General features: G+C 36.8%; 1 protein-coding gene across 6 annotated transcripts in view; it reads right to left on the minus strand.

Annotated features, from left to right (window-relative positions):
- Positions 1–25,541, minus strand: part of ABI3BP (ABI family member 3 binding protein) — a 258,654-nt gene that overhangs the window by 67,501 nt on the left and 165,612 nt on the right. For 4 of the 6 annotated variants that reach the window (XM_060010560.1, XM_060010558.1, XM_060010559.1 and 1 more), the window contains 18 exons: positions 24,845–24,928; positions 23,596–23,655; positions 20,700–20,759; positions 19,804–19,887; positions 18,450–18,509; positions 17,573–17,644; positions 16,356–16,415; positions 15,513–15,596; positions 13,645–13,701; positions 12,552–12,611; positions 11,825–11,905; positions 11,161–11,220; positions 8,922–8,996; positions 7,981–8,037; positions 7,262–7,333; positions 6,758–6,805; positions 5,940–6,005; positions 3,644–3,718 (listed from right to left, as the gene is read on the minus strand). In XM_060010560.1, the coding sequence (XP_059866543.1) occupies positions 3,644–3,718; positions 5,940–6,005; positions 6,758–6,805; positions 7,262–7,333; positions 7,981–8,037; positions 8,922–8,996; positions 11,161–11,220; positions 11,825–11,905; positions 12,552–12,611; positions 13,645–13,701; positions 15,513–15,596; positions 16,356–16,415; positions 17,573–17,644; positions 18,450–18,509; positions 19,804–19,887; positions 20,700–20,759; positions 23,596–23,655; positions 24,845–24,928 (1,215 nt within the window). The remainder of the gene's footprint in view (positions 1–3,643; positions 3,719–5,939; positions 6,006–6,757; positions 6,806–7,261; positions 7,334–7,980; positions 8,038–8,921; positions 8,997–11,160; positions 11,221–11,824; positions 11,906–12,551; positions 12,612–13,644; positions 13,702–15,512; positions 15,597–16,355; positions 16,416–17,572; positions 17,645–18,449; positions 18,510–19,803; positions 19,888–20,699; positions 20,760–23,595; positions 23,656–24,844; positions 24,929–25,541) is intronic. The other 2 variants (XM_060010562.1, XM_060010563.1) reach the window with 2 other exon arrangements.

Here is a 25,541-nt window from a genome sequence, read left to right on the forward strand (position 1 = left end):
TAAACCCATCCCTATGTCTTTCTGTGAAGATGAATTCAGTGAAGTCAGAATGGGATCCCATGAAGTATGGAAAAGAGCAGCTTAAAGTCAGCTCAGCAACAGCAGAAAGAGAAGTGGGCGACGGAATGGAATGGGTGGGCTCGCATTCTACATCTCCGGCAATTGTTAGGTTCTAAATAAACCTTTAAATGACATGTTCACAAACCAAAATTGTCTTTCCACAGCTGTTCCTTTGGAGTAACAAGGTGCAAATGTAATAGATACCAGGGGGAAAAAAAAAAGGTCTACTTTATTTATAGCTCATTTTACAATTTCAAAAGTACTTTCATAAGATTATGCCCTTTGATTCTCACCGTACTGCTGAGAGGAAGGAATTATCAGCTTCACTTTAAATCTATTTGCCTGGGGTCACGTGATCATTAAGCACCAGAGACAAGACCTGAACACTGAGGTCCAGATATGACTGCTAGGTCCCAACACTTGGGCTCGCTATATCCCAGCTCTGCAGGTCACATTTTAAATTGTTCCTCATTTTTTTAGGTGGAATTAATAAACCGGTCCTAACTGAAAGGGTGATTGTGAGAATTAAGTGTGAAATGTCAAAATGATGTGAAAGCTATACCCCTATAAATATCTGTTTCTACTTCTGGAGAATCTTTACAAATTTGACATTGAAGGATCTGAGTATATTTTGCTTTTCACATTGTTTGCCCCCTCAAGAATTAGGAGCAATTTTGATGGTTATAAGATTTCTAGATATAAAATCATTAACAGGACTGTTCATTATCACTTATGAACATAGGAATCTAAAAATCAAACCTGTATTTTAATGATGAAATATTCTTGATGGTTTCTTCCAAATTTTTGATCCCACTATCCCCTCAAATGCCAAATATAGTAAATTTAACTTTTGCTATCTAATTTATCAACATAGTTTAAGTATAAATGAGGTGGCATGCCCAATTACAGAGTTTCATTCTGAAAACAGTGGTAGATGAATACATTGCATTGCTCTTTAAGTTGTATACACTATTGTTAGATGATGCCCTTATAGCCCAACAATAATAATTTGCATTTGATATTGATATTGCACGTACGAACAGAACATTCTCCCATTCAAATGGCCTTTTGAAATTCACAACAGCTAGCCAGGGGTAAGGAGGGAGTACTACTAGGGTTTAAATATTTGTTTTTGAACTACTGAGTGATACATATGTATACATACACAAATATCCTTGAAAGACTATAAAAACCTAGGGTATTGCTGGGATCTATTAAGTAAAGCTCATATATTCCTGGGTAAGAGAGATCCTAATTTCACCCACTTTTAAGAGGAATAAGTAGAGTGCATTTTTTCATGATCAATTTTCCAAATAGTCCCCTTACACTAGGTTGCCCTGACAAAGCTAGAAGTGTTTGGATTGTAGCTACTTTCCAGGGGAGATGCTGATGGGCTGGGAGTTTGCTCAGTTGGGACAGAATCAGGATGCTCTCTTGTTGTAGTCTGCGGTCACTCCAGGGTTTCAGAGTGAGAGTGGAACCACTGAGCATATGCATCTATCCATTCTGAAGTTGCTTACCTTGTCGAGGAAGGTTAGCTAAAGGTCTAAATCAAAATCAAACAAAGTTGAAACTTAGAATACAGTGTCATAATGGGAAATTAGAGTAAGCTCCTGATTTACTATATTGTATTTTTATAAGTGCAGAGTACGGCTCAAAAAGATAAAATTATGAATAAGTCTTCCTTCTTAGTTCATATCTCCTTTACTTTTTAAAATGTTACTAATGAGGACTTTATATCCTCAATGTCTTAACTTCCAGCACTTCTTGTTTCTCATCTTTTCTTTTCTTTTCCATCATTCATTGTTTTATGCTTTCTTATTTCTTTCCATTTCTCCTTTTTCTGCCTCATTTGTTCTATGCTTTATATTCACATAAAAGGTTGAGAGCTTCTTCTCGTGATTTTATCTGCTGATTTCTTAAAGTTAGATTTTAGTTTCCTATCCACAAATTTAATATACTTGCTTTGTTTTTTATTCTTATTCTATTATTCATTACTTATTCACTAATCATCAATTATTTTTCCCAGTATTTCTTATATATTAATAGTTCAAATTTATTTTTTGTTATTATTTTAAATTTCTTATTCTTTCAGATGATTGCTGCTTTGGTACCTTCATCTACTTACATATCACACCCATATTATTTTTTAGCAAAGTTTTAGTAATTAAATAAAAACACATTTTAAAATACATTAAAGCAGATTTAAAATCATTAGCTAGATGTAGTAAATGGAACTGTTTTTTAAGGAGTTTTCCTTCAAAGAAAAAGTAATAGGTAAAATTTCTCTCAAAAATATTAAAGAAAGTGTTAATACCTCTCAGATATTAAAGACCATCCCCACATCTACAGTTTTTTTCTTTCAGTAGGGATACTGAGATATGATTAAAGAATTTGTGTTGGTAATTCAGAGCTACTACCTAGATCAAGCATAATTTTGATGCTGCTAACATTTTCCTTTCCCCAGACCACTGGTCATAGTTAGGGTTCCTTTCCTAGTAAATTGGGTAGGTGCACTTCATATGCTTTTTGGAAGTGGGCCATGTATAAAAAATAAATTTAGATTTAGGGGACTGGCCTAGACTATAACTTCCTTGACTACAGAAGGATGAAATTTTGTTTCACATTCCCAGTGTCTAGCACATTGTCTGGTGTGAGGTCAGCATGCAATAAGTAGTTGTTAAGTGACTAACTGATGAAATGAATTAATCAGCCACTTAAGCACCAAGGGTGGTACAATTTTAAATTAGGAGAGAAGAGAGACAGGAGATCAGTTGATTCATGACAATAGACTAGGCATGACTGGGTATATGCTTGGAGTAGGCACCAATGTTAGAGATGTCTGGAAAAACTGATGGACTGCAGAGGCCAGATGAGGAAGAGGATAAAAATCGATGTAAAATGCTCAGGATCTGCAACAGATATAAATGAGAAACTGAAAGGAGGGAAAGATGAGCTTTCTTTGAGGCATGTCAATTTTATGGTAGCCTGAAATTGAGATCTGCCAAAACAGTCAGAGGAACTGGACAAGATCTTGGTTGAGAAGTTAGGGTTAGAGTTAATCATTCAATCATTCAAGTAAGAGCTTCTTGAACAGAATAAAAAATAGTTTATAATGACTCTTGTTTAGGTCCTTCCCAAAATTCCTAGCAAAACAACCAAAGCAATATTATGTTATTATTTTACAGAAGAGGATATATATTAAAAATCTTCATGACCTAATGTTAAATAAAATTGACTGAAAGAAAAAAGAAATTAGGTGATTGGCAGGGGGAGGACATTCAAGGACCATGGAAGGTTTTCTCAAGCTGTGAGAAGTGAAGGGAGTAGGCAGGCTACTCTTTTAAGAAATTCCATTCTCCTCCATCCCCCTCTCAAATAATATAACAACAGGGAAGCTTCTGGAATAAGCTACTCCAATAATATACTTTTTGATAAAGTCTAAAAATAAATGTAAATATTTATTAGGTTTCAAAGGAAGTCTTATTTTATAAGGGTTAAAAACCTAACTTGCTATATAATTCAACAGAGTAACTCTACTAACATCAAATTTTTCAGGCCAGAATATAAAATAAGTATTTACCTGGCTGTGTCGGTGGGATTCTTAGACGTGGAGATATTTTTGGTTTGGGAGGAGCTCGCGGTGTCTGCTTGGGCACTAAAAGAAAGGATATAGGTTCGGAGCTCTTGAGGTCTTCAAGAGTCACAGTACCTAAACCTCTAGGATCTCAGAGACGTTTGTTGAGTAATTGAAGACCTAAATACACAGCAATTAAAGTTCCCAAAGAGCCACAAAGTATAAGAAGGTAATTTTCTTATCATAATGGAAAAAAAAAAAAACAAGGCAGCACATTAAAGATATCCAAGATATTCAGCTGGCAAATGAAACTGTTGGAATTTTAGAAATATCCACTTCAAATACCTATTAAACAGGTTAAAAATAAATTTCATAATAAAATAATTCATCATTATAAGTTCACATCATTTTATCAGAATAACCCAGTATAATATTTTAAGTGCAAAGAGATATAATTTCTTCTAAATAAAAAGCACATTACATTCCAAATATACCTAGAAAATGAATGTATCTTAATAGTAAGTGCTAATGGAAAAAAATTAATCTTGTTAAACAAAACACAATTTTTATTGGTCATATTGGAGAAGAAAAATTGAACAGAAATTGAAAGGATACATTATTGAAGAAAGTTATTCTTCTGCTGAGCAATTCCCAAAGAAGTTCTAGGACATTCAGTGTAAAAAATCAATTATTTCTTCACCAAGAAAATTAAAAGTTTATCCTGCTGGAGGAAAAGAATTATCAAATGAAAGATCGCAGCTTGTGGAAATACCTTGTTTGGTTGGGTTCAGTGTGTTTGGGATAAAGAGAGATAAGAAGAAACAAAATGGTTTCAAGGTCACAGAGTTTCAGGCACCTTAAGAAAAGCTTGCTGAAAATAAGAGTTATTAGATAAAAGAAGAAGCTGAGTCTGTAGGGACTTCTTCCTGATAGTCAAAATATACAAGGCATGCAATCGTTTCAGTGGAATCTTCTTGCCTGTGGAGAGATGAACAAGATATGTTGGAGATTACACTGGTTTAGGAGCCTGGAGCTGGGAGATTTAGAGTTCGCTTTGCGGATCACTCCGTCTACAACATTGGGTTCTTCATCAACAGTAACAGGATTTTTAAGAGCCCTTCCAACCCTAAAATTCTATATTTCTATGGTGTCCTTAGTCTTGTGATATTCTGACTCTGAACTGCTTTGCTTGCCGAAGTTGGTACTGATAGGCTATTTGCTTCCCCAGGGTATAAGAGACCATCTTGCAGGTAAAGGCATGTCATGAGGCAATTCTATAAAAAATGATTCAGAATGAGATTAGTATCACTGATAGTATCTACGATTAAATATTTCAATCATATTAATGATTAAAGCTATTTAACAAAACTTTAGAAAAGTTAGAGATAATTGACACAGATCCAGTTAATGCAGTCAGTGTGGAATTTTGGTAAAAATTAAACTGTAGAGTTTAAGAGGCAAAGGATATTAACAGGATTTAACAGGACATTTTAGAGGACAATGAATAAAATTAATATCCATATCTCCTTTGGAAATAGAGCCATATAAAATAGTTTAATGGCCATCAAAATACAAGTTTGGGCTTATTTATGATAAACTGACATTCCAAGAGAGCCTGCAGATATTGAGAAAATCTTCCCTTGTAAGAAGAATATTTAGTTATCCGCATCGATGATTTGTTTTCCCATATTTCAAATTCCACCATCAAGTAAACCCTTATGACTTGCCAAGTAACCAGTTTGACTTCAGTTTCTCTTATTTGTATGCAGTGAAATGGCCAAACTGCCACAGGAAGGAGCAGTAGAAAGTAGTAAGGGACCTGAATAATGACAAGATGACCGACCAATTGTACCCCTTTTTGTGGAATGCTCCAGTATTTCTGGAGGTTTTGGTTAATCTTAAACAAATTAACTATCTTAAAATAGTTTTTATATGACCACAGACCTTGTAAAACTAGTCAAGATGATAAAGTATTTAAAATTGGGATATTTATATTTTAAAAAGAATACAAATGTTCTTCACCAGAAACATTACTATTTTCTATATGAAAGACTTGCAGAGTAGCTGAGAGGTGTTTTTCAGTTATATCCTAAATAATGTTCACAACACTGCCATATGACTGGCTACAGATTATGGATAGAAGGAGGAGTGGGGCATCAGAAAGGTAGGGTCAAATACTGTGAGCAGTGATTAAGTTAGGGCTTTTGATAACTAGTAATAGTGCCCATATATATTGTCTTTCCATTCTTGTAAGTTCTGCAAACACTCACCTTCTACATGAAACACAAAATAACGTATTTACCCGGTTCGGTCTGAGGCTCATCTGGGCTGGGTAGGATTACAGTTTGGGAAGGCAGAGGTGATGTTTCTATGGTAATTGAAGGAAAGTACCCAGGGTTACTATAGCACTTCACACACCTTGAGTACAGATGACAGAACAGATGGTAACAAGTGGATTTTAAAGGAAAAAAGAAAGCAAATTGCAAGTCTACAGCAAAATAGCACTCCTACTTCTTCATAATGCATTTAGTTTAAAAGCTGCTTAGAGATGCCAGGTTACAAAATACTTTCAAGGTAAGCAATAGCCTTACTTTTAAAATCCTCACTCCACACTAGTACATCCCCAATAGTGCTAGAAAGATAGGTTCAGGAGGAACCATAAGGAGAAAAATTTTAAATGTTAAGGCATAAGCCATTCAGTAGCATTGAATTTTGTTTAACTAACGAAGAAAAAAATCAAACATGTAAATGAATGTGATGAAATGAGTGTTAATGGAAAGTATGTTGCTAGGGCAGAAGGTATAAATGGATCATCATACAAAAAATATTATCTGAAGTATTCAACGTAATACCAAGCTGGCAGAATGTTTAACATTAGGAAAAAAGACACTTTAGATTTGACAGTTTCAGTGACTGAAGTAGAGAGAGATCAAGGTCTAGATACAAAGCTGAATGGGAGAAGACACTTTTTGGACAATGGTTATGAATAGAAGCACCTAGAAAGAAAATTAACTGCCATGACAAAGAATGATGTTGCAACATGAATTCACAATGAGGGAGAACCTGGGTTCTCAGGTGATGGCGACAATGAGGGCAAAAACTGCCAAGGTGTGTCATTACCTAGCGTGATCTCAGGTGGTTCAGACACATTTGTAATAGATTCCACAACTGTATCAAAACAAAGGAGAACAATTTTAAAAAGCTTAAGATGTTAGGCCACAGTCAAGTATCTCTTTCTTGAATATCAACACACCTCATTCTCTTGAGAATCTGCATCACATTTTTACAGATAGGACAATGGATTAGGATAAGAAAAAAGAATCAAGAGGGAAATCCTATTCTATAACCCTAATCCTCCAACTAATATTTATGTTTTAACTGTCATTAACTGTCAAATTTATTATGCCTCAATATTTAGATACCACAGAGAAACCGAAATTTCTGTATTCAGAGAGTCACTTATCATTTTAATTTTAAGAATTCAAGAATTTTAGAAGCTATAGCCCTTCAAAGCTATTCCACTGTAGATTAAGTACCCCAGCTTGAACTTTCAAATTCCATGAAATGTGATACTAATTAAAAATTTTTTGAATAAAAGAATAGAAGCATGAAAACCTTTACCACCTTCAGTCTTTGACTCCTCTGGCCTGAGTGGTGCTTTGGCAGTGGAATATACATAATCTATTTCAGTTGGTGCTACGGAAGAAACAGGGAATGGCGGGTTAGTGGTGGACAGCCCATAGCACCCACTTTAATGGAACACTGTTTAATTTTAAAACAGAGGTTAATTAAGTAGATAGATTTGTGAGAATAAATAACATTTAGGTAGATTATAAAGATGACTACAATGAAGGCAGAAAATGAAGGCAGTGTGCAGTGTGGAACACATACACACACACACGATAACTGGCAGGGTCTACAGCAATTTCTACCTGGAGCAAAGCAGATAATTTCACTTCCTTATTTTTGTTTAAGGATTCTAGTGAGAAAAAGACATAGAGTGAGTCCTTTGAAAGCATGGGGATGAATCCTAAAAACAATATGAAAATGAAAAGTAGGATGTGCATATTTGTATTAAAAGTGATCAGAATATTAAAAAATGAAATTGTGCATTCACAATGAGAGGAAACTAAGCAAGGAAATTGTGAAACTTGCATAGCAACACAGCAGATACTAGCAAAATGGGCTGTATATAACATTTGACTGTCAAGTTTCACTGGATGAGCACAGGCAATACGTGAGGAGCCATGAAATGTCACAAAGCATGAGGACATCCCAAAATGACTTCCACAATGAGATGGAAAAGCACATATACCTGACTTCCCATTGGGGAACGTTATTACCTATAGCTTCCTTTGATGACTCAGTGCTAAATGTAACCGATTCCAGGACTTCAGAAACTAGCAAAAAACACAAAATGGTAAAATTGATCAAGGATGGGTTGTTGTGAGCATTGAATGAATTCATACAAACTAAGTATTTAGACAAGTGCCTTGTACCTGTAAGCGCTCAATGTCAGCCGTTACCATAATAACAATAGTACTATTATCCCTAAAGGAAACTCTAATAACCGAATTCAGAGTTTTATAAGTATTTTAAGTTATCATTAACAACCATAGAACCTTGTTCCATCAACATAAGCATCAAAACGCCATTTAGCTAATTAAGAGATACACAAAAGGAATGAAAAGAAATTACAATCCTATGTTAAAAATAAGATCTGGTGTTTCAAAATAAATGTCAGAGAGTTGCAATAGCATTGAAAAGTATGATCTTTAAAATTTGTTTTTAATTTTGAAAGGCAATAATGTTTAGGCTCATATTGTGTAAGGTGAAATTTTGTTATCTTTACTGAAGTGAGAACTTTCTCCTTCATTAATGGTCACAATTGAATGAGCATTCTTTTCACATAGCAGAGCAGAAGTTTAACTTATTACTAAAAAGAACCACAAGTCTGTAACTTAGTGAAAAATAAAGGTAAAGAATAAAATCAGTTCTTCTAAGTGGTTCTGTTGACTACTTAATCAGATATGTGATTATTCTCTAATATTATACAGAGCAAACCCAAATGAAGATAATTATTTCTATACAGTTGAATAACATAATTAACATGAAATAATGTATTACTAATTTACACCAGTATGCAATCATGGAAGGAGCATGTACAATATACAGAGTTGTTAAATGTGTATTCTTTTGTATTTTTTAATATTTGGAAATACAACATTTGGGGTATGCCCCCTGAAGCTCATGGTGTACCAGATAGATTAAATAATCTATTTACCAGGTTGACTTTGTGTTATTTCTAGGCTTGGTGATGTCACTGGTTTCAAAATAAGAGTATGCAGTTCAGTGGGAGCTGAAAGAAGAGGGTCTAAGATGTCAAACTAATTATGGATAATTTAATTCACAGGTAGCAACACATAGACCTTCAGAATCACAGGGTTATGGAGAGGCAATGCAGAGTATGCATTATTTAAAGCAGAGATTGGCAAATTATGGTCCTCCCAAATCCAGCCCTCTTCCCGACCTGTGAGCTAAGAGTGATTTTTACATTTTTAAATGATTGAAAAAAAATGAAAGGAAGAGTAATAATCTATGACATGTAAAAATGGTATGAAATTCAAATAAAGTTTTATTGGAACACAGCCACACCTACAAACTAAGATGATTCAAGGCATATTTACATATCACTTACATCTTGGCTTTGGTTACCTACAAGTTACAACAGCAGAATTGAGTAGCTGTGACAGACTGAATGGTCTGCAAAGTCTAAAATATTCACTATTTAACTCTTCACATAAAAAAATTTGCTGATTTGCTGATCCCTGATTTTAATTATCCTTCTATAAAAAGGAAGAGCCTATTTGAAAAACTGAGGTTCTCAATGACTACTGTATCTGAATCTATATTCCCACAAGGGCTTTCTAAGTATTTCCTACAGTATCATTAACAAAATGTTCCGTATCATCTAGGAGTGTTTTATTCTATGTTCCAGTTTGACCACCCCCTTGGGTACCCTCAATAGGTGTCAAAACTTTTTTATTTTGCTGTTCCCACCATTCCAACCACTAATTCAAATCCTACTTAATTTCAAAGCTCAACTATTCTTTATCAGCCCACATAGATCCTTGACTCCTTTAAGTATTTTCTTTCTAAAGTTTTTTACCAAACAAGCTGCTTTTGTATAAGCAAATTATCTTCTATCTAAGAAAAACTCAAGAACAGGTTTTCTTCACAATTATATTGTACTTTATTCAAGAGGTAAAACATGCCCTTACTTTTGATCTCTTCCTCTGCTCTACACCCTACCCTACTCAACTGCTAATGTGGTGCTGGGACCACAGAGGGCAAGGAAATGGTTGTTTACCTAAGACAAAGAAGCAATGCTATTTTAAAAAGAAATGAATGGAATAGAATGCTAAGAGAATTGAATAAGATGCATCTTTTGTCAGAGAGAATCCTTATGCATTTGGCTACCATATAAATCTCCAACCATGAACCTTCTTGTCCACATGAAATTGTAGAGATTCTACCTTCTCTGTTAGAGGGCACAGAGGTGTGAAATGCAAGTTAGCAAGCCACATCACTGTCACTCTTGGGGCCCAACTGCAATAGGCTGGAAGGACTCCTTAAACAGAAAACCATAGATTTTCTTGATTTTTAAACTGTGAAGCTTTGGGAAATTTAGTGTTTAGGAGAAGGATTTCTTCCCCTATGATGTGAAACTAAAGGAAGAAAATATTGAGTTGTATTGTATTTGTAGGTCTAGAAACCATCAACAGCATTGTACCTGTACCAATGTTTTGTAAAATATTAGATTTTCTTGAGTTTATTGCCTGAGTTTGAAAAATTTTACTTTACCAATCTAATTTGTTCCTTATCACTGAGGGTGTTTTAGAGACCAAAATTTGTTAATTTAAAGATATAGGTATTAATGTGTATAATTAGATACTCAGAGAGATTCCTACTTAGTAAAGGTTAAGAACCAATGTTAAACTGTTGTGGAGAATAAGGAATAGTCAAGTTCATCAATGATGGGGGAGCCTGTAACTTAGATTCACTAGAATTGACACTTCCAGGAAGCAACTTGTTTTTGGTAATTTAATATAACAGGGAAACCTCATTCCTTAAAATAGGAAGAGATTAATGAGGATATCACAAAAATCTTACAGAAAGTAAGTTGCTCGGAGAAATTTCATGGTACTTAATTATTATCATTTTATAGATCTAAATACCAAATAGAAGGCAATCAATTTGGACTTCAGACTCTTCACTGAAATCATATAATGAAATGTTAAAGGGGTTTTCATGGAAGATAGATTTCCTCAGCTGGATCCAGGGACAACTGTTAAAAGCAATAGGTAGCACCTTAATTAAGAATCCTGACTACGTAAAAGATGAAGCATGAAATAGAATTACAATAGCACTTGAAGGAAGCGGGAGAAACTCTGGCCATGACAGTGATGGAGTGAGTTTTTAATGAGTGTAAAAGCATTTAATGAGGTCACAAAAATCATTACCTAATGTTGTTTCTGGAGCTTCAGAGCTATGAATAACAGGTTCAAAGCTAGTAGCAGGAACTAACCAAAAGCAACAACATGAACACAAGAAAGTTTAAACACACATAGAAAGTCTTAATTTTTCTTTCAAAACATTAGTTTCAAATGACAATTTTTTTAAACTTCTGCATTCATAGAAAGCAAACAGTCTCTGTAGCTAGGAATAATTCATTGCAGAAGATAGGCACAACCTTTGAACTCTGCTATGAATCTTAGTATGGTCAACATGAGCCTTTCCTAGGTGTTTGATTTTCTGATTCTCATATGGAAGCTAGCTTTGGAAAATCTGTTTAGGCAATATACACAAAAAAATATGTGAAAGTAACTTGTTACATTTCTTGGAAGCTGAAAAAAATACCTATGTTTATGTACTCACAGCTATAATAAATTGATAATGTGTTTAAATGTAGATATAGCAATAAATAACCATGAGTGACTATGCCAATCTTGCTATAAATAAGAGAGACCAAGAACTTCACCCAAGAAGCAGCTGTTAACCACACCTCAATGCCTTGACTCTTAGGGAACATGAAGGCTGTTACTTCCCATTGGAGGCACTGCTTTGGGACTCCACTGGGACAGGCTGCTAGGGCTTACCCCTCAAACCATGAAATAACACATTTACCCAGTTTGGTCTGAGGTGCTTCAGGGCTTGATGTGGTTTTAGGTCTGGGACGTGGACGACGAACTCGTGATGTTTTAGGAGCTGAAGGAAGAAACGTTGGATTACTCTAGTGAAGGTGGTTTTGGAAATAAGGTTCCAGATTTTCTAAATATGTTATATTTCCTTGAAATTTAAGACATATATTTTAAAGATGCAAATATGGTTGCCTATTTTGTTAATTCTTTTATCACTGAAGATTCTTCGGAGGTAAAACTCGCACATAAAATTAAGTCAAGAAATGAAGAGTCTTGTAAATGTCTAAAAAAGGTAAGGAGTATCATCAAACCATAGTAAGTTCACACTAAGAAATTAAATATGCCCCCCATCCATGGAACCATACAAATTGTTATGATTTAATTGGTCTAGAGAAGACATAGACATTTCCATGTCTGAAACTAAGCTTTAAATGTGAGCACTGTTTAGACAAAAGTACATGATACAAATTCAATTAAGATTACATGGTAGACAGACATTTTGATCTAAGTCCACGCATAGCTTTTAAAAACAACAGGTAACTTCTTTTTAGAGTCTTCCATACTCATTAAGAAGAAAAATAAAGTTGAAGAACAGCAGAGGATGACAAGATAGTCTTATGAAGCTGGTGATAATGTTATTACAATGATGATGATGATAGAATGGATTGACAATGAGCAGGAAAAAATTGTTGAGGAACACAGAATATCATTACCTAACGTTGTTTCTGGAGCCTTGGTTCTAGGAGTGACATGTTCAAGGACTGTAGGAAGAACTGGCCAAAAATAATAAAATAAACCAAAGAGATTTTAAAAATTCACTTGAAGACTAATTTCAGAAGCCAGTTGTTAAGCTTCAGGACTGAGAGAAAAGAGACACGCACTTGTTCTTTGCAAATTTGACCAAATTGTGGTGAATATCAATTAATCTCATAAAATAGGTACACCATTGCACTTTGCTCAATATCACTATGGTCAACAAGAAATTCTACATGTTTGATTATCTGATTCTGGTATGAAAGACTCTGCTGGACAAGCGTTTTACACATTTATATAATATATACTTTTCTAACTACTGGAAAAAGCATTTATCAGTCTATTTGTACTTCTATACAAGTTGACATAAATGTCTACTATTTCAATAATCGTGGGTACAATAATGAGCTCATATGTTTGAAAGTATAAGGATCAATGTAACAAATGGAGTGTGTTCATCAAAATTTCAAAGTGGTCCTTGATTCAATAAAAGTTAAGAAACTCCGTCAAACCCTGTTAGAGAAGGAGGAAGAGTCAGCCTACTCTATCACAAAAGCCCATCATTTAAACCTTCAAGACTCAGGCACATTCAAAAATTTGACCATTAACTAAAAACATCATTCCTTGAAACAAGAGATCTACCAATATAATCATATAGATACTAATTCAATAAAAAGTAACACAATCAAAAAAACATGGTATTTCCACAATTGATGAGGAAAAAGCAAGTGATGAAAATAAGGGATAGATGGAAATTCATGTTTGAAAGGAAGCTTAAAATAGCCAATGCTATTTAAGCAAATGCACGTGATCACATGACACAGCATTGAGTGGTTACATAGCAGTTTGACATCCTGAAATTAGTATACACACAGTTCTCTTAAATTCAACAGATAACCTGACATAGAACGTAGCAAAATTGCAAGGTAAAGACTGCAATGGAATGACAACAGAGGGTATAGAAATGGTTTTAAGATGCAGGAGAACCTGTGGCTACAATGGTATGACAATGAGCAGGAAAAGCACTATTTGAAGGACACGCATTCTCATTACCCACGATTTCTGGAGCTTCAGTTCTAAAAGTACCAGGTTCAAGATCTGCAGTGGGAACTAGTCAAAAGCAAGGAAATAAACACATGTGAAAAGTCAGCAAATTAAATCTTACCAGTATAATAGTGCTTCAATAGGTATATTACAATTTGAAATTATTTTTCTGAAATTGCATACTTGATATTAAAGATTTGGTCACCTAAAGCCAGGTAAACTTTCTTTATGAGATAGTCACAGCCTACACAAACTGATAAATATCTCAATAAAGTCAACATGATATTCTCCTAGGTGTCTAAGTACCTAATTCCAATCATTGTAGAAGACTGACCTAGGAAACTTTAAACATTTTACCAAATGTATACTTATGTAACTGTTATGGCAGCTGGCTTTTCTGTGGAAGCTTTAAGAAAACAGCATGTCCAAGTGTTCATCACAAGGAAGAAAAATATCTTTTTTTCTATTTCTTTAATTTTGTAGCTACACGAGATGATGGATTAAACTAAGTAAAGTTATTGTGGTCATCATTTCACGATGTACATAAGTCAAATCATTATTCTGTACACCTTAAACTTATACAGTGCTGTATGCCAATTATATCTCAATAAAACTGGAAGAAAAGAAAGAAAATAGCATGTCTAAATAAGCATGGATACAATAAATAGCTTTCGTGTTTGAAAGGAGCCATAGAAAAGAATTAAGCAAAGTGAATCTTGTAGATCTTGTTGAGAGCTCATATTTAGAAATAGGCTGAGACCTTGTTTGAGGCAAAGGCACTCAGCAAATCAGGATAAAGAACATATAGTGTGTGATGCCCAGAAGAGCAGCTCTCTGCTCTAATCACATAAATTCCATACCCTAGATAGGAGGGAGAGACAGTTGCAGAAGAGATCACTGATGCTTCTAGGGTCAGACCCAAACTTCTGAGTCATACTTTCAAGGATTTTCTTCAACTGCTCCTATGGACCCATCCAAACTCAGTACTATTCATCACCTCTTGGAAGCAGAACCTCCCTTATTCCAGAAGTCTGTGCTCTCTGGTTGGTCTCTACACCTTACTTTCTGTCTATCTCCATGATTTTAAGACCCAACCTCGTTCCAACTCCTTATTCCTGTCCTTCACAGATTTTTCTCTCTTTCAGCTCAGAGATGTTTATAACCCCTACAAAAAACAGCTCAGGGCTTCCCTGGTGGCGCAGTGGTTGAGAGTCCGCCTACCGATGCAGGGGACACGGGTTCGTGCCCCGGTCTGGGAAGATCCCACATGCCGCAGAGCGGCTAGGCCTGTGAGCCATGGCCGCTGAGCCTGCGTGTCCGGAGGCTGTGCTCCACAACGGGAGAGGCCACAACAGTGAGAGGCCGGTGTACCAAAAAAAAAAAAAAAAAAAACCAGCTCAGTTTGCACAGACACACTGCCTTGGTTCAATCTTTTAATGTTTCACGTTGAGGCAGGTTCTGAATTTGACTCTACTACAGACTGCAAAGTAAAAACAAGCCGCCAGCTTCTGTGATACCCTCACAGGTCTTGATGGGCTGTGGGGAGACGGAAGGCACTTCGTGTTTGTCTCTTGAGATAAAAATGCTTGGTTCTATTTAAGACATTTTTTTCTAAGAGAAGAATGGAATGGAATAAGAAAAAGCAAATAAAATACATAGTAAAAGAGTAGATCCTTGTGTAGAAAGCACAGGGAATTCAGCTGCCACGCGCGTCTCCCCCATCATGTTTTCCTTTGCTAATGGGGAAGCAGCAGCAGGTCATTTTGTGCCTTTACCCACATGGGGCTCACAGCGGCTATCACTCCCACTACTAGCATCAAACCCAGACTCCCAAGAGCTGCAAGGACTCAGTCCTTTAACGAGAGACCCACATTTACCCAGTTTGGTTTGAGGTGCCTCAGGAGTTGGTGTGGTTTTAGGTTTGGGACGTGGACGACGGGTCCGTTTTGATGTTTTAGGAGCTGAAGAAAGAAAACCTTCAGTTACTATAGAGTCTGTAGTTCAGAAGCTATGGGTAGCATGACACATGGCTCTAGGTTTCCTAAAACTTATTAGATTTCCTCATATTTTAGGAAATGTGTCTTTGTAACTTTTTAATTGGAAACTTTCACCCTTATTATAATAGTATGGTTTTTTTTTTTACAAGTTAAAGTTCATTGGCAATGAGTCAATTATAATAGTGAAGAATAATTCAAGAAGTGAAGAATCATTCACAGAACTCTTGCTTGAATAAAAAGGATAAGAATCACTGCTAAAATATTATGGTAGTGGTGATAGCCAGGTACAAACTCTTTGACAGTTTACTAAAATAAGACCATGTCATTAACTAAAATGTCAGTTAAAGAACAAATATCACAGTTAAAAAAAACAGTAGACCTTTAGATCCACAAAGAACCCTCCCTGACACCATAATAGTCGTTAGAGTCAAGAGAATTGCTTTTTAAACCCAGCTTTTACAAAACATTGGTTAAAAAACATACAAGATGACAAAAACAATTTCAGATGATTACATGTATAACAGTTGACCTGAGTTAGGTTCATGCACGGCTCTCTTAAAAACAAGGAATAACTTGTTTTAAGAGTCAGAGACTTCAATTCTTTTAGGATGAAGAATATCATGGAGTGACAACAGAGGATGACAATGTAGCTTTATGAAGCAAAAGAACCTGTAGCTTCAATGTTGATGGAATGAGTTTGAGAGGATCACAATGTGTTATTACCTTGTGTTGTCACCCAAGCCTCAGTTCTGAATGTAACAGGTTCAAAGTCTGCAGTAGGAGCTGACCAAAAGTATTAAAAATAAACCAAGTGATTGTTTTAAATAAACTCAAAATATTTACTTCAAAAAGAATCTTACTAGTATAATATAGGTTCTAGAACTACATAGCAACTTATAAAAACTCTTAAACTAGAAGAGTAAAAGTTGATTTCCTAAAAATTAGCCATACCTCAGTCAGGTACCTATTTCCTTATTCCTCCTTCTTTGATGATCTGATTCTAACTAATAAGCCAATGTGGGATGTGTGGGTATTGCTAAGAACTTATCTTTGGAAAGAAGCTGAGGCCTCAGCATGATGAATCAAATTGGGTATCCCTCCAGACTAAGCAAAGAAAGAACATGCCTTCATGAGCAAAGAACAGCTTGCTGATATATACTTGATCAAATCTCAACTGCTTCATCAGGTGCCTAAAGATCTCCACCATGGGAGTCCATGGACCAATCAAGATCTAGAAAAGCTTTGACTACCACCTTGAAGTCAGACATCCTTTATACTAGTATTACAGTTAGACTTTCTCCTTTGGTTGGTTTCTACTTATATCCATTCTTTCTGATTTTATTCCTTTCCATCTTTCTACTCATCTATGTACTAGGATGATTTCAAGGCTCCACTCTTTTTAAATTTATCTTTCCCTGCTCCAAATATTTATGTCCCTAGCACATCTTGTTGGTAGCACCCAAATATCATTCTTGTATTTGCATAGATGCTGCCTAATGCCATCTTCTATTTTATTTACAAAGGAAATGCTTTTGTTCTTAACTGTCTTGCAGGTTTGAGGACTAAAACATGTCTCCCACATCTGATACATTAGCATCTTTAGAGGTATACAACTTGGAGGATACTGAAGGCACTTAGTGTTTGTCAATTTGAACTGAATATGCCTAATTTTTCACAAGAAGCTTTATTTTCAAGAGATAAATGGAATTTAATAAAATGCACAGTGACAAAGATTTTACAGAGGAAGCAAGAGGCATTCAGCTGCCCCACAGATCTCCCCCTACTGTGCTCTTCTTGCCAGCTCCACAGTGGGAACTGCAGCTTAATACGAGTTGTATCTTTACTCTCATGGGGCGTATTGGTTACTCCCCAAAACTGGGATTACTCAACACCCTGCTGGGTTAGGTTGTTGGGACTCTAAACCAGGAACACAAGTTTACCTGGTTTGGACTCAGGTACTTCAGGACTTGGATGTGGATGTGGATGAATTGTCTGTTGTGATGTTTTGGAAGCTGAAGGAAGAAATTCTTGGGTTATTACATAACTACATCAGCCATGGTTCTGGAAGCTACGGGAGGCAAAAAACATGACTCTAGATCTTCTACACCTTGTTAGATTTTTGCCTGTTTAGTTTGAGATTTTTGTCACATACATAATTCCTTTTATATCTTCTTTTACCAAAGAAGATTCTTTGAAGACAAAAATCACTTTTTAATATAAGAAATAAAGATTAGTAATTATAATCAAAGTCTCATAGAGCAGCTTGACTGGGCAACAAAAAGGTTAAGAACTGTTGCTAAATTTTAATGGATAATGAAGAATAGTCATACTCAATCTGAAGTTTATAATTTAATCTTCCAATCTTTCGTACATGTTCTAACTATTAAAATAAAAACGTATTATTACCTAAATGGAAACAAAACAACAAAATACTATGCAAATAGAAAAAAGGTAGAAATGTAGATGTGCAATGAATGGATCCTCCTGGCCCTATGAGAGCTGTTGATGACTTTATCTGTCTAGATAAGAGGGAGATTGGGATGTGTTTGAAAACCAGTTTTACCACAAGCACCGCTGGAATAAAACACAGAATGACACAATTTCAAACAGGTTACGTGGCAAATAAATATCCTAAAGTAGGGTCACACATGACTAGTTCTATTAAAAAGAACAGGTAATTTAAGCGTTTTCATAATTTTAAGAAGAATGTAATTGAATGGCCACAAAGAATAAAACTGTTGTTACATGGAGCAAGATGAAACTCTGGGTCTGACAACAAGCAGGATAAGTCTCATTGAAAACACAGTTTATCATTACCTAATGTTGTTCTGGGGGCCTCTGGTCTAAGAGTGACAGGTTCAAGGACTGTAGCAGGAACTGACCAAAAAAACAATACAGTAAACCAAAGAGATTTAAAAATACATGAAAAGTTAGAACATTCACACCCCAACAAAACTTGCTTATATATCATTCCTTCTACAGAAACAAAGAAAAAAAAAAAACAGAGAAGGAGTAGAGGATTGTTCTTTGAACATTTGGCCAAACGATAGTCATGGTCAGTCTTAGGCTTATCCCTGGAAATATCTTGAGGCAACATGAAATTCTCCTAGGTTTTAACTAATGGATTCTAATTGATATGGAAAACTCTGTACTGGAAAATATTTTTAGGCATTTACCTAACGTACACTGAAAAAAGAAACTGTCTTTTAAAAAATCTGATCAACCTGTACTTCTATGGAGGCTGAAAACAAGCCCTTACTGTGTTTAAGTAAACATGGATACAATAGACAGTTTATAAGTTTGAAACAGATATAAAAATTAATCATTGATGTGGACGGTGTTGGTCTTGCTAAGAGCTTGTCTATGGAAAGAGTCTGAGACCTCTGTCCAAACCATGACAAATAAAAGAGCAGGATAAAGATGGTTACTCAGTCTGAAATACTCAGTAGAGTATCTCTCTGGCCTAAGCCCAGAAAAAGTGGAAATCAAAGACTGTTGATGTCTCTCTATCAAATCTAAGCTCTTGAACCAGGTCCTCAAAATCCTCTTTCAAATGACTGGATGGATCCATCCAAATGTAGCATCATCAACAGCCAGGTTTTGACCATGAGAAGTAGGACAGTCTGTTCTAGGTACCCCCAACCACCACACTTCTGGTTCTTCTGCCTTGGGTCACATTTCCCTCCATGCATTCAAATCCTGTAGTGGGCCTAAAGCCCAAGGTCCAAGGTCCAAGTCCAGTCCACCTTGATCTTTTCCCTTGTACCATGCAAACATATTCTCAACTTTACAGTTTTAGAAATGAAATGTCTCCCACAGCTGGCATATCACCCACAGTTGGCAATATTGGTCCAGGAATTTGCAAGGTACTTACAATTTGTTTATTTACTTGAACGTAATATATTGGCTTTGCTAAAGAAGTAAAACTGGAATTTTATAGTAAAAACTATACTACATGTATGTCAAGACTCACACATAAAAAGAATGTGGGTATTCTGGCATCAACTGTATCTCACCCAGTCATGTTCTCCTCAACACCTGGTAGAGGAGACATTACTGATGATGCCTCATGACTTCATGCTTAGAGAGAATATGAGCTTGGCACTGCTTTGCGTCCTCAATTGGACAGGTTACTATGGCTCACCCTTAAACCAACGAATCACACATTTACCCGGTTTGGTCTGAGGTGCTTGAGGGCTTGGTGTGGTTTTAGGTCTGGGACGTGGACGACGAGGTCTTTTTGATGCTTTGGTAGCTAAAGAAAGGAAAGCCTTATGTTATTCTACATTGTATGGCTCTGGGTACTGAGGAGAGGTTTTTCCAAAACCTGTTAGAGTTTTTAAAGTTCCATGAATTTGTAGTTTAAAATTTTTACTCATTTTATGCCAATGCATCTTTTTTTTTTAAGGTTGAGGGTACTTTGGAGGCAAACTCATGTTTACAGTCAAATTACTCATTCAAGGCATGAAAATTAGCACTTGTAATCAGATACTCATAGAACTTCCTCACTGGGGGAAAAATGAGAAGGACCAGTTCTGGTGCAAGGGGAGGGGAAGTTAGGGTCACAGTGAGACCCTAACTTCAGATTTGGATAATTGCCTATTTGTCAAATTAGTAATAAAACACATCATTACTTAAAACACCAACAAAGAAACAAACATACCATGCAAATAGTTTTTTAAAAATCTAGAAACTTAGATGGCAAAGGAGCTTAAGAGTAGCTGTTATTGCTGATCAGCCTAGAGAGGAAATAGATCCCAATTTGTTTGAAACTCAGCTTTAACACAGAACACTGTTCAACGAAGCACAAGGCGATGTGATGATTTCAAATGCCCCACGTGGCAGGTAAACATTTTGAACTAAGCTCATGCCCGCTCTCCTAAAAACAACAGGAACCTTGTTTTTAAGAGGCTTCAGGGCTCTTCAAGTGAAGACAGTGGCCGAGTGGCAGTGCAGGATGATAGTGGTCATCTCGTGAAAGAGGAAAAGCCATGTGATGAGGATGGAGACTGAACAGACTGTACAAGGAGCAGCAAAAGATCTAGGCAAGTGGCACAGGGTCATTACCTAATGTGGTCCCAGAGGTCTCAGTTGTAAAAGTAACAGGTTCAAGGTCTGTAACAGGAACTGAATAAACAAGAGGTTTTTAAAAAAATGTGTATGAAGAGCTACAACATTCATGTCAAAATGAATCTTGCCAGTGTAACATTGCCTCTAGAATATATTTTTTTAAATTTCTGAATGAAGGGTGTTATGGACTGAATTGCCTCTCCTCAGAATTCATTTGTTGAAGTCCTAACTCCCAATGTGACTGTGTTTGGAGTTAGGTCTTTAAAGATGAAGTTAAGGTTAAAGGAGGTCATAAGGGTGGGGCTGTAAGCCAATAGGACTACTGTCCTTATAAAGGAGAGGGAGAGACACAGGGACGCTCACACATAGAGAGAAGGCCCTGGGAGGACACAATAAGATGGTAGCCATCTGCAAGCCAAGGAGAGGGACCTCAGGACATATTAAACCTGCTGATACCTTGATCTTAGACTTCCAGCCTCCATAGCTGTGAGAAATAGATTTCTGTTGTTTAAGCCACCCAGTCTGTGGTATTTTGTTACAGCAGCCCCAGCAGACTAATAGAAAGGGAAATCAATTGTTGTGCTCAGACTTGGCCAAACTGTAGTTAGGGACTTCTTCATCTCATGAGATAGTCATTACCTTCGGTCTCTGTTTAGCACCACAAAAGGGAAACAGTTCCCATAGTTAGTGCTTGAATATCTGAGTCTGCTATGGTAGACTTTAGGATATTGTTAGGCTTTTACTTAAATATGTTTCTAACAACCCTCAAGAAGCACGTGAAAAACTAACCTGTACTTCTGTGGATGCTGAATAAAGAAAATATCTACTATGTTTATCAAATTATGGTTGCAGAAAAAGTTCCTAAATAACCAAGCAGCCATTACACAAATAGCCAAAAACTGTTCTGATAATCTTGCTGAGAACTCAGCTTTGGAAAGATCTTGTGACTTCTGTCCAGACAAGAAGACTAGGTAAGAGGCAACTTCTTAGTCTGTGGCATCCAGTAAAGCACCTGTCCACTCTCAGTACAGGGAAAACTATCCAAGTATGGGAAGAAGAGACTTCTGATGCTCATTAAGAACAATACTAGCCTTATTCAACTAGTGTCATTCAAATGCATCATCACCAACAAAAATGTTTTGCCTGGCACTTAGAAGAAGCAGGGACTCTGCCCCCTCTGGTTGCCTCTCTCTATATCCTATGTTTTCATCTTGTTCACTCTCACCTATCCACTTGTGCAAATTCTGATGTGACGTCAAGGCCCAAACTCCTTCTCTGCTCTACTGAAGCCCACATTGATTTTTCGCTTCTTTAAGACTTGCTATAGATGTATGAGATGAGAGAATTTGGGGTCCCTCCATCACCAGTTAGGGAAGAACTAAAGACCAAAAGCACCCATTTTGGATTATATGTGCGTTAAAAAATAAAATATATATATTTCCATTTAAAAAAAAGAGCCACTATAATCAGTCTACACTTAATGTTTGTGTACCTAAGAAAAATCTTGAATTTGCAAAAACACCCTGCCCTGTTTTCATCCTCTAGGATTTTCACACAAGAAAAGCGTTTGTGCTCAACTAACCTGCAGACTGAGAAGTATAACATGTCTCTTACTATCCAGAATTGGAGAGAAGGTTATGTCTCTTCCAAACATGAACTCCTTGCCAGTTCTGAAGGGGCAAGGACTCTTCATGGTTCCCTCACTAGGGAGTATATGGGTTTACATTTTCAACCAGTGACAGGCTGCCAGGCTCCTTAAGCCAAGGGCCCTGCTTTTGTCTGGTGTAATCTCTGCTGCATCTGAACTTGGAGTGGTTTTAAGTTTGTGTTGTGAATGACATGTCCGCTGGGATGTTTTTGGAAGTAGAAAAAGATAAATTTCTGTTACTTTAAAGCTTCTGCAACTTACAGGTTTTTGAACAGAATCTTCTTTAAATTTTCCAAAGCTTGATAGATTTTCTTCAGTTTCAGGAAATGTTTCTTTCTAGTGTGAAAAGTTTGGCCTTACTATGCTACTGTATCTTCCTTTGTTATTGAAGATACTTTGGGGACAAAGTTGACACATTAAAATGAATTATTAATTCAGAGAGTCAAGATTGGTATCTTTTAACACATTCTCCTAGAGTCCCCTGACTGCATTAAAAAGGTTAAGAATCATTTCTAAACTATGGTGGAGATTAAGGGGGAGTCAGATTCACCTTAAGGATGGGGCTTACTATTTAAACTTATTAGCCTTGATCACATTATCTGTTAGACAATTCACTAAAAACATATTACCCAAATGTTAACAAAACAACAAAAAAAACAGGCAGATAGGGCTTCCCTGGTGGCGCAATGGTTGAGAGTCCGCCTGCCGATGCAGGGGACATGGGTTCGTGCCCCGGTCTGGGAGGATCCCACATGCCGCGGAGTGGCTGGGCCCATGAGCCATGGCCGCTGAGCCTGCACGTCCGGAGCCTGTGCTCCGCAATGGGAGAGGCCACAACAGTGAGAGGCCCGCGTACCGCAAAAAAAAAAAAAACCAGGCAGATAAAAAAGGCAGGTGTATAAAGGATGTATAAAGAAACTTCCCTGTCACAGCCTGGTTAGCATAGATCAGGATCAAGCACTCTTATAAATACATGAAATTTACCTTAACAGAGAACTCTGGTTGAGCTAAAAGCAAACTGGCTTGAAAAAAATTTTAACTGAAAAAATTTTAATTAAGTTACAGGGCAGGAAGATATCCCAAACTAGATCCAGGGATGATTCTCTTTAGAATAAGAAGTAACTTGCTTTATGCACATTTAACTCACAAGGTAAAGAATGTAACTAAATGGCAACAGAGGGGAATGGGCAGAAGTTTGACACTGAGGAGAAAAAGTGCTTGCTGAAGGTCAGAAAGTGGCATTACCGAATGCTGTCCCTGGAGCCTCTTTGATAGGAGCAACTGCTTCAAGGACTGTGGCAGGAACTGACCAAAAATAATAATAAAAAATGTTAAACATTTATACAGTCTCAGAGGGATATGGTGTGTCTGCACTCGGGTACCAGTTTATCACTCAGAAAGGATTGTCTCTGTACTCAGACAACTGTCCCTGAGAAGTGTCCCTGAAGTTTCTCATTCTGTGATGATCCTAGTCTAGGTAATGTGCCAAAGTAGACCCTCCCCATCTTGCTAGAAACTCATCTTTGGAAAGAGACAACAAGCTTTGCCCAACTGGGGTACTTAAGAGAGCAAGATAAAGGGCAGCCATTCAGCCTGTGGTTCAGCTTGTATCCTTCTGTCTCATGCCCGGGAAAGCCTACCATGTATGGATAATGATGATTCTTACATGAAACCCAAACTCCTAAGTCCAAGAGTAAAAATTCCTTTTCAGCTGGTCCTTTGAGCCCATTTAGCTACAACAGCTTCAATAAAATGCTCTGATCAGCACCTAGAAGCTGACAGCCTTCACTGGTCCGAGAAGCCTCTGTCTCCTCTCGCTGGCCTCCACACAGGTCCTGTCTTCTGAACTTCTTCACCCCACCCTCTCGCGCCCCAGCCATCCAAATCTATAGTGATTTCAATGCTCAAGCCCTTCCTAACTATTCTGGCCCACGCTGACCGTTTCTTTAAACCAGGGGTTCACAAACTATGGCCCATAGGCCAAACGTTGCCCATGGCTTGTTTTCACATAGCCCATTTCCATTTTTAAGTGATTGTTAAAAAAAAAAAAAAAAGGGGGAGAAAAGAAAACTATACATCAGAGATTATTGGGGCCACAAAGCCCCAAATATTTACTATCTTGCCCTTTATAGAAAATATTTGCTAACTCTTGCCTTAGATCTGTACTATGACTTATACAACTTTAATAGTTACCAAGAAATAGTCTATTTGCCCAAATATATGTTTGACCTATAGCTGTTTCAGTCCACTACACACATTCAATATATAGAGGATGGATAGAATTGAATGAGAAGCCAATGAAATAGACATTTAGAGAGAAGATTCTAATTCACAAAGGGGAAGGAATTTGGCTACCCCCTAAGACCTGTCCGACTGTGTTCTGGTTGTCTGCTCTGGAGTGAAAGTGGCCGCTGGCCCTGACTTGCCCCTTCACTTTCTCTAGACCTCACAGGGATGGGCTGCAGGATTCCTCAACCAGGATCTACACATTTACCCAGTTCAGTCTGAGGTGTTTCAGGATGCCATGTGGTTTCAGATTTGGGATGTGGATGATGAGTTCGCTGAGGCACTTTGGGGGCTAAAGGAAAAAAACTTCAGGTTAATAGAGTGTTTTTAGTTCCAGAAGCTGTGGATAGGATTATAGTTGTTATAATTTCTTGAATTGCAGGAAATTTTTCTTTTGAGTTTGAAACATTTGTCCGTATTTGATGATTGCCTCTTTTTATCACTTATATTACTGTGAAAAACAAAAATCACACAGAAACCTGAGTTGATATACCAAGGATATTCTCAGAAGGGATTTTGGAATGAAAAAAGTTCCAAAAACCTACTGAATTATTGTGATGGTGGGGAAGGGGTAGGGTGACTTTACACTAATGATGGTGCTGGTAACTTCAATTTACTAGCCTTGGACATATTTTCTATTTCACTCCTTACTGAAAAAAGACTATCATTATCTAAAATGGCAAAATAAAAACAAAATCGTGCACGTAGTAAAAAATATAGGAATTTAGATCTGCGTAAGAATTACGTCACACCATAATGGCTGTGACACTGTACTCAGTTTGGATCAAGGACAGACACTCCCACCCCTAACCCCCATTGATTGTGTCTGAAACTCAGTAACACAGAATGTGATTAAAAGGTTACATAGGGATGAGATGCCACAAATTCAAACGCATTGCCTTACA

Source organism: Delphinus delphis, chromosome 4 (assembly GCF_949987515.2).
Source record: "Delphinus delphis chromosome 4, mDelDel1.2, whole genome shotgun sequence".
NCBI classification, from domain to species: domain Eukaryota; kingdom Metazoa; phylum Chordata; class Mammalia; order Artiodactyla; family Delphinidae; genus Delphinus; species Delphinus delphis.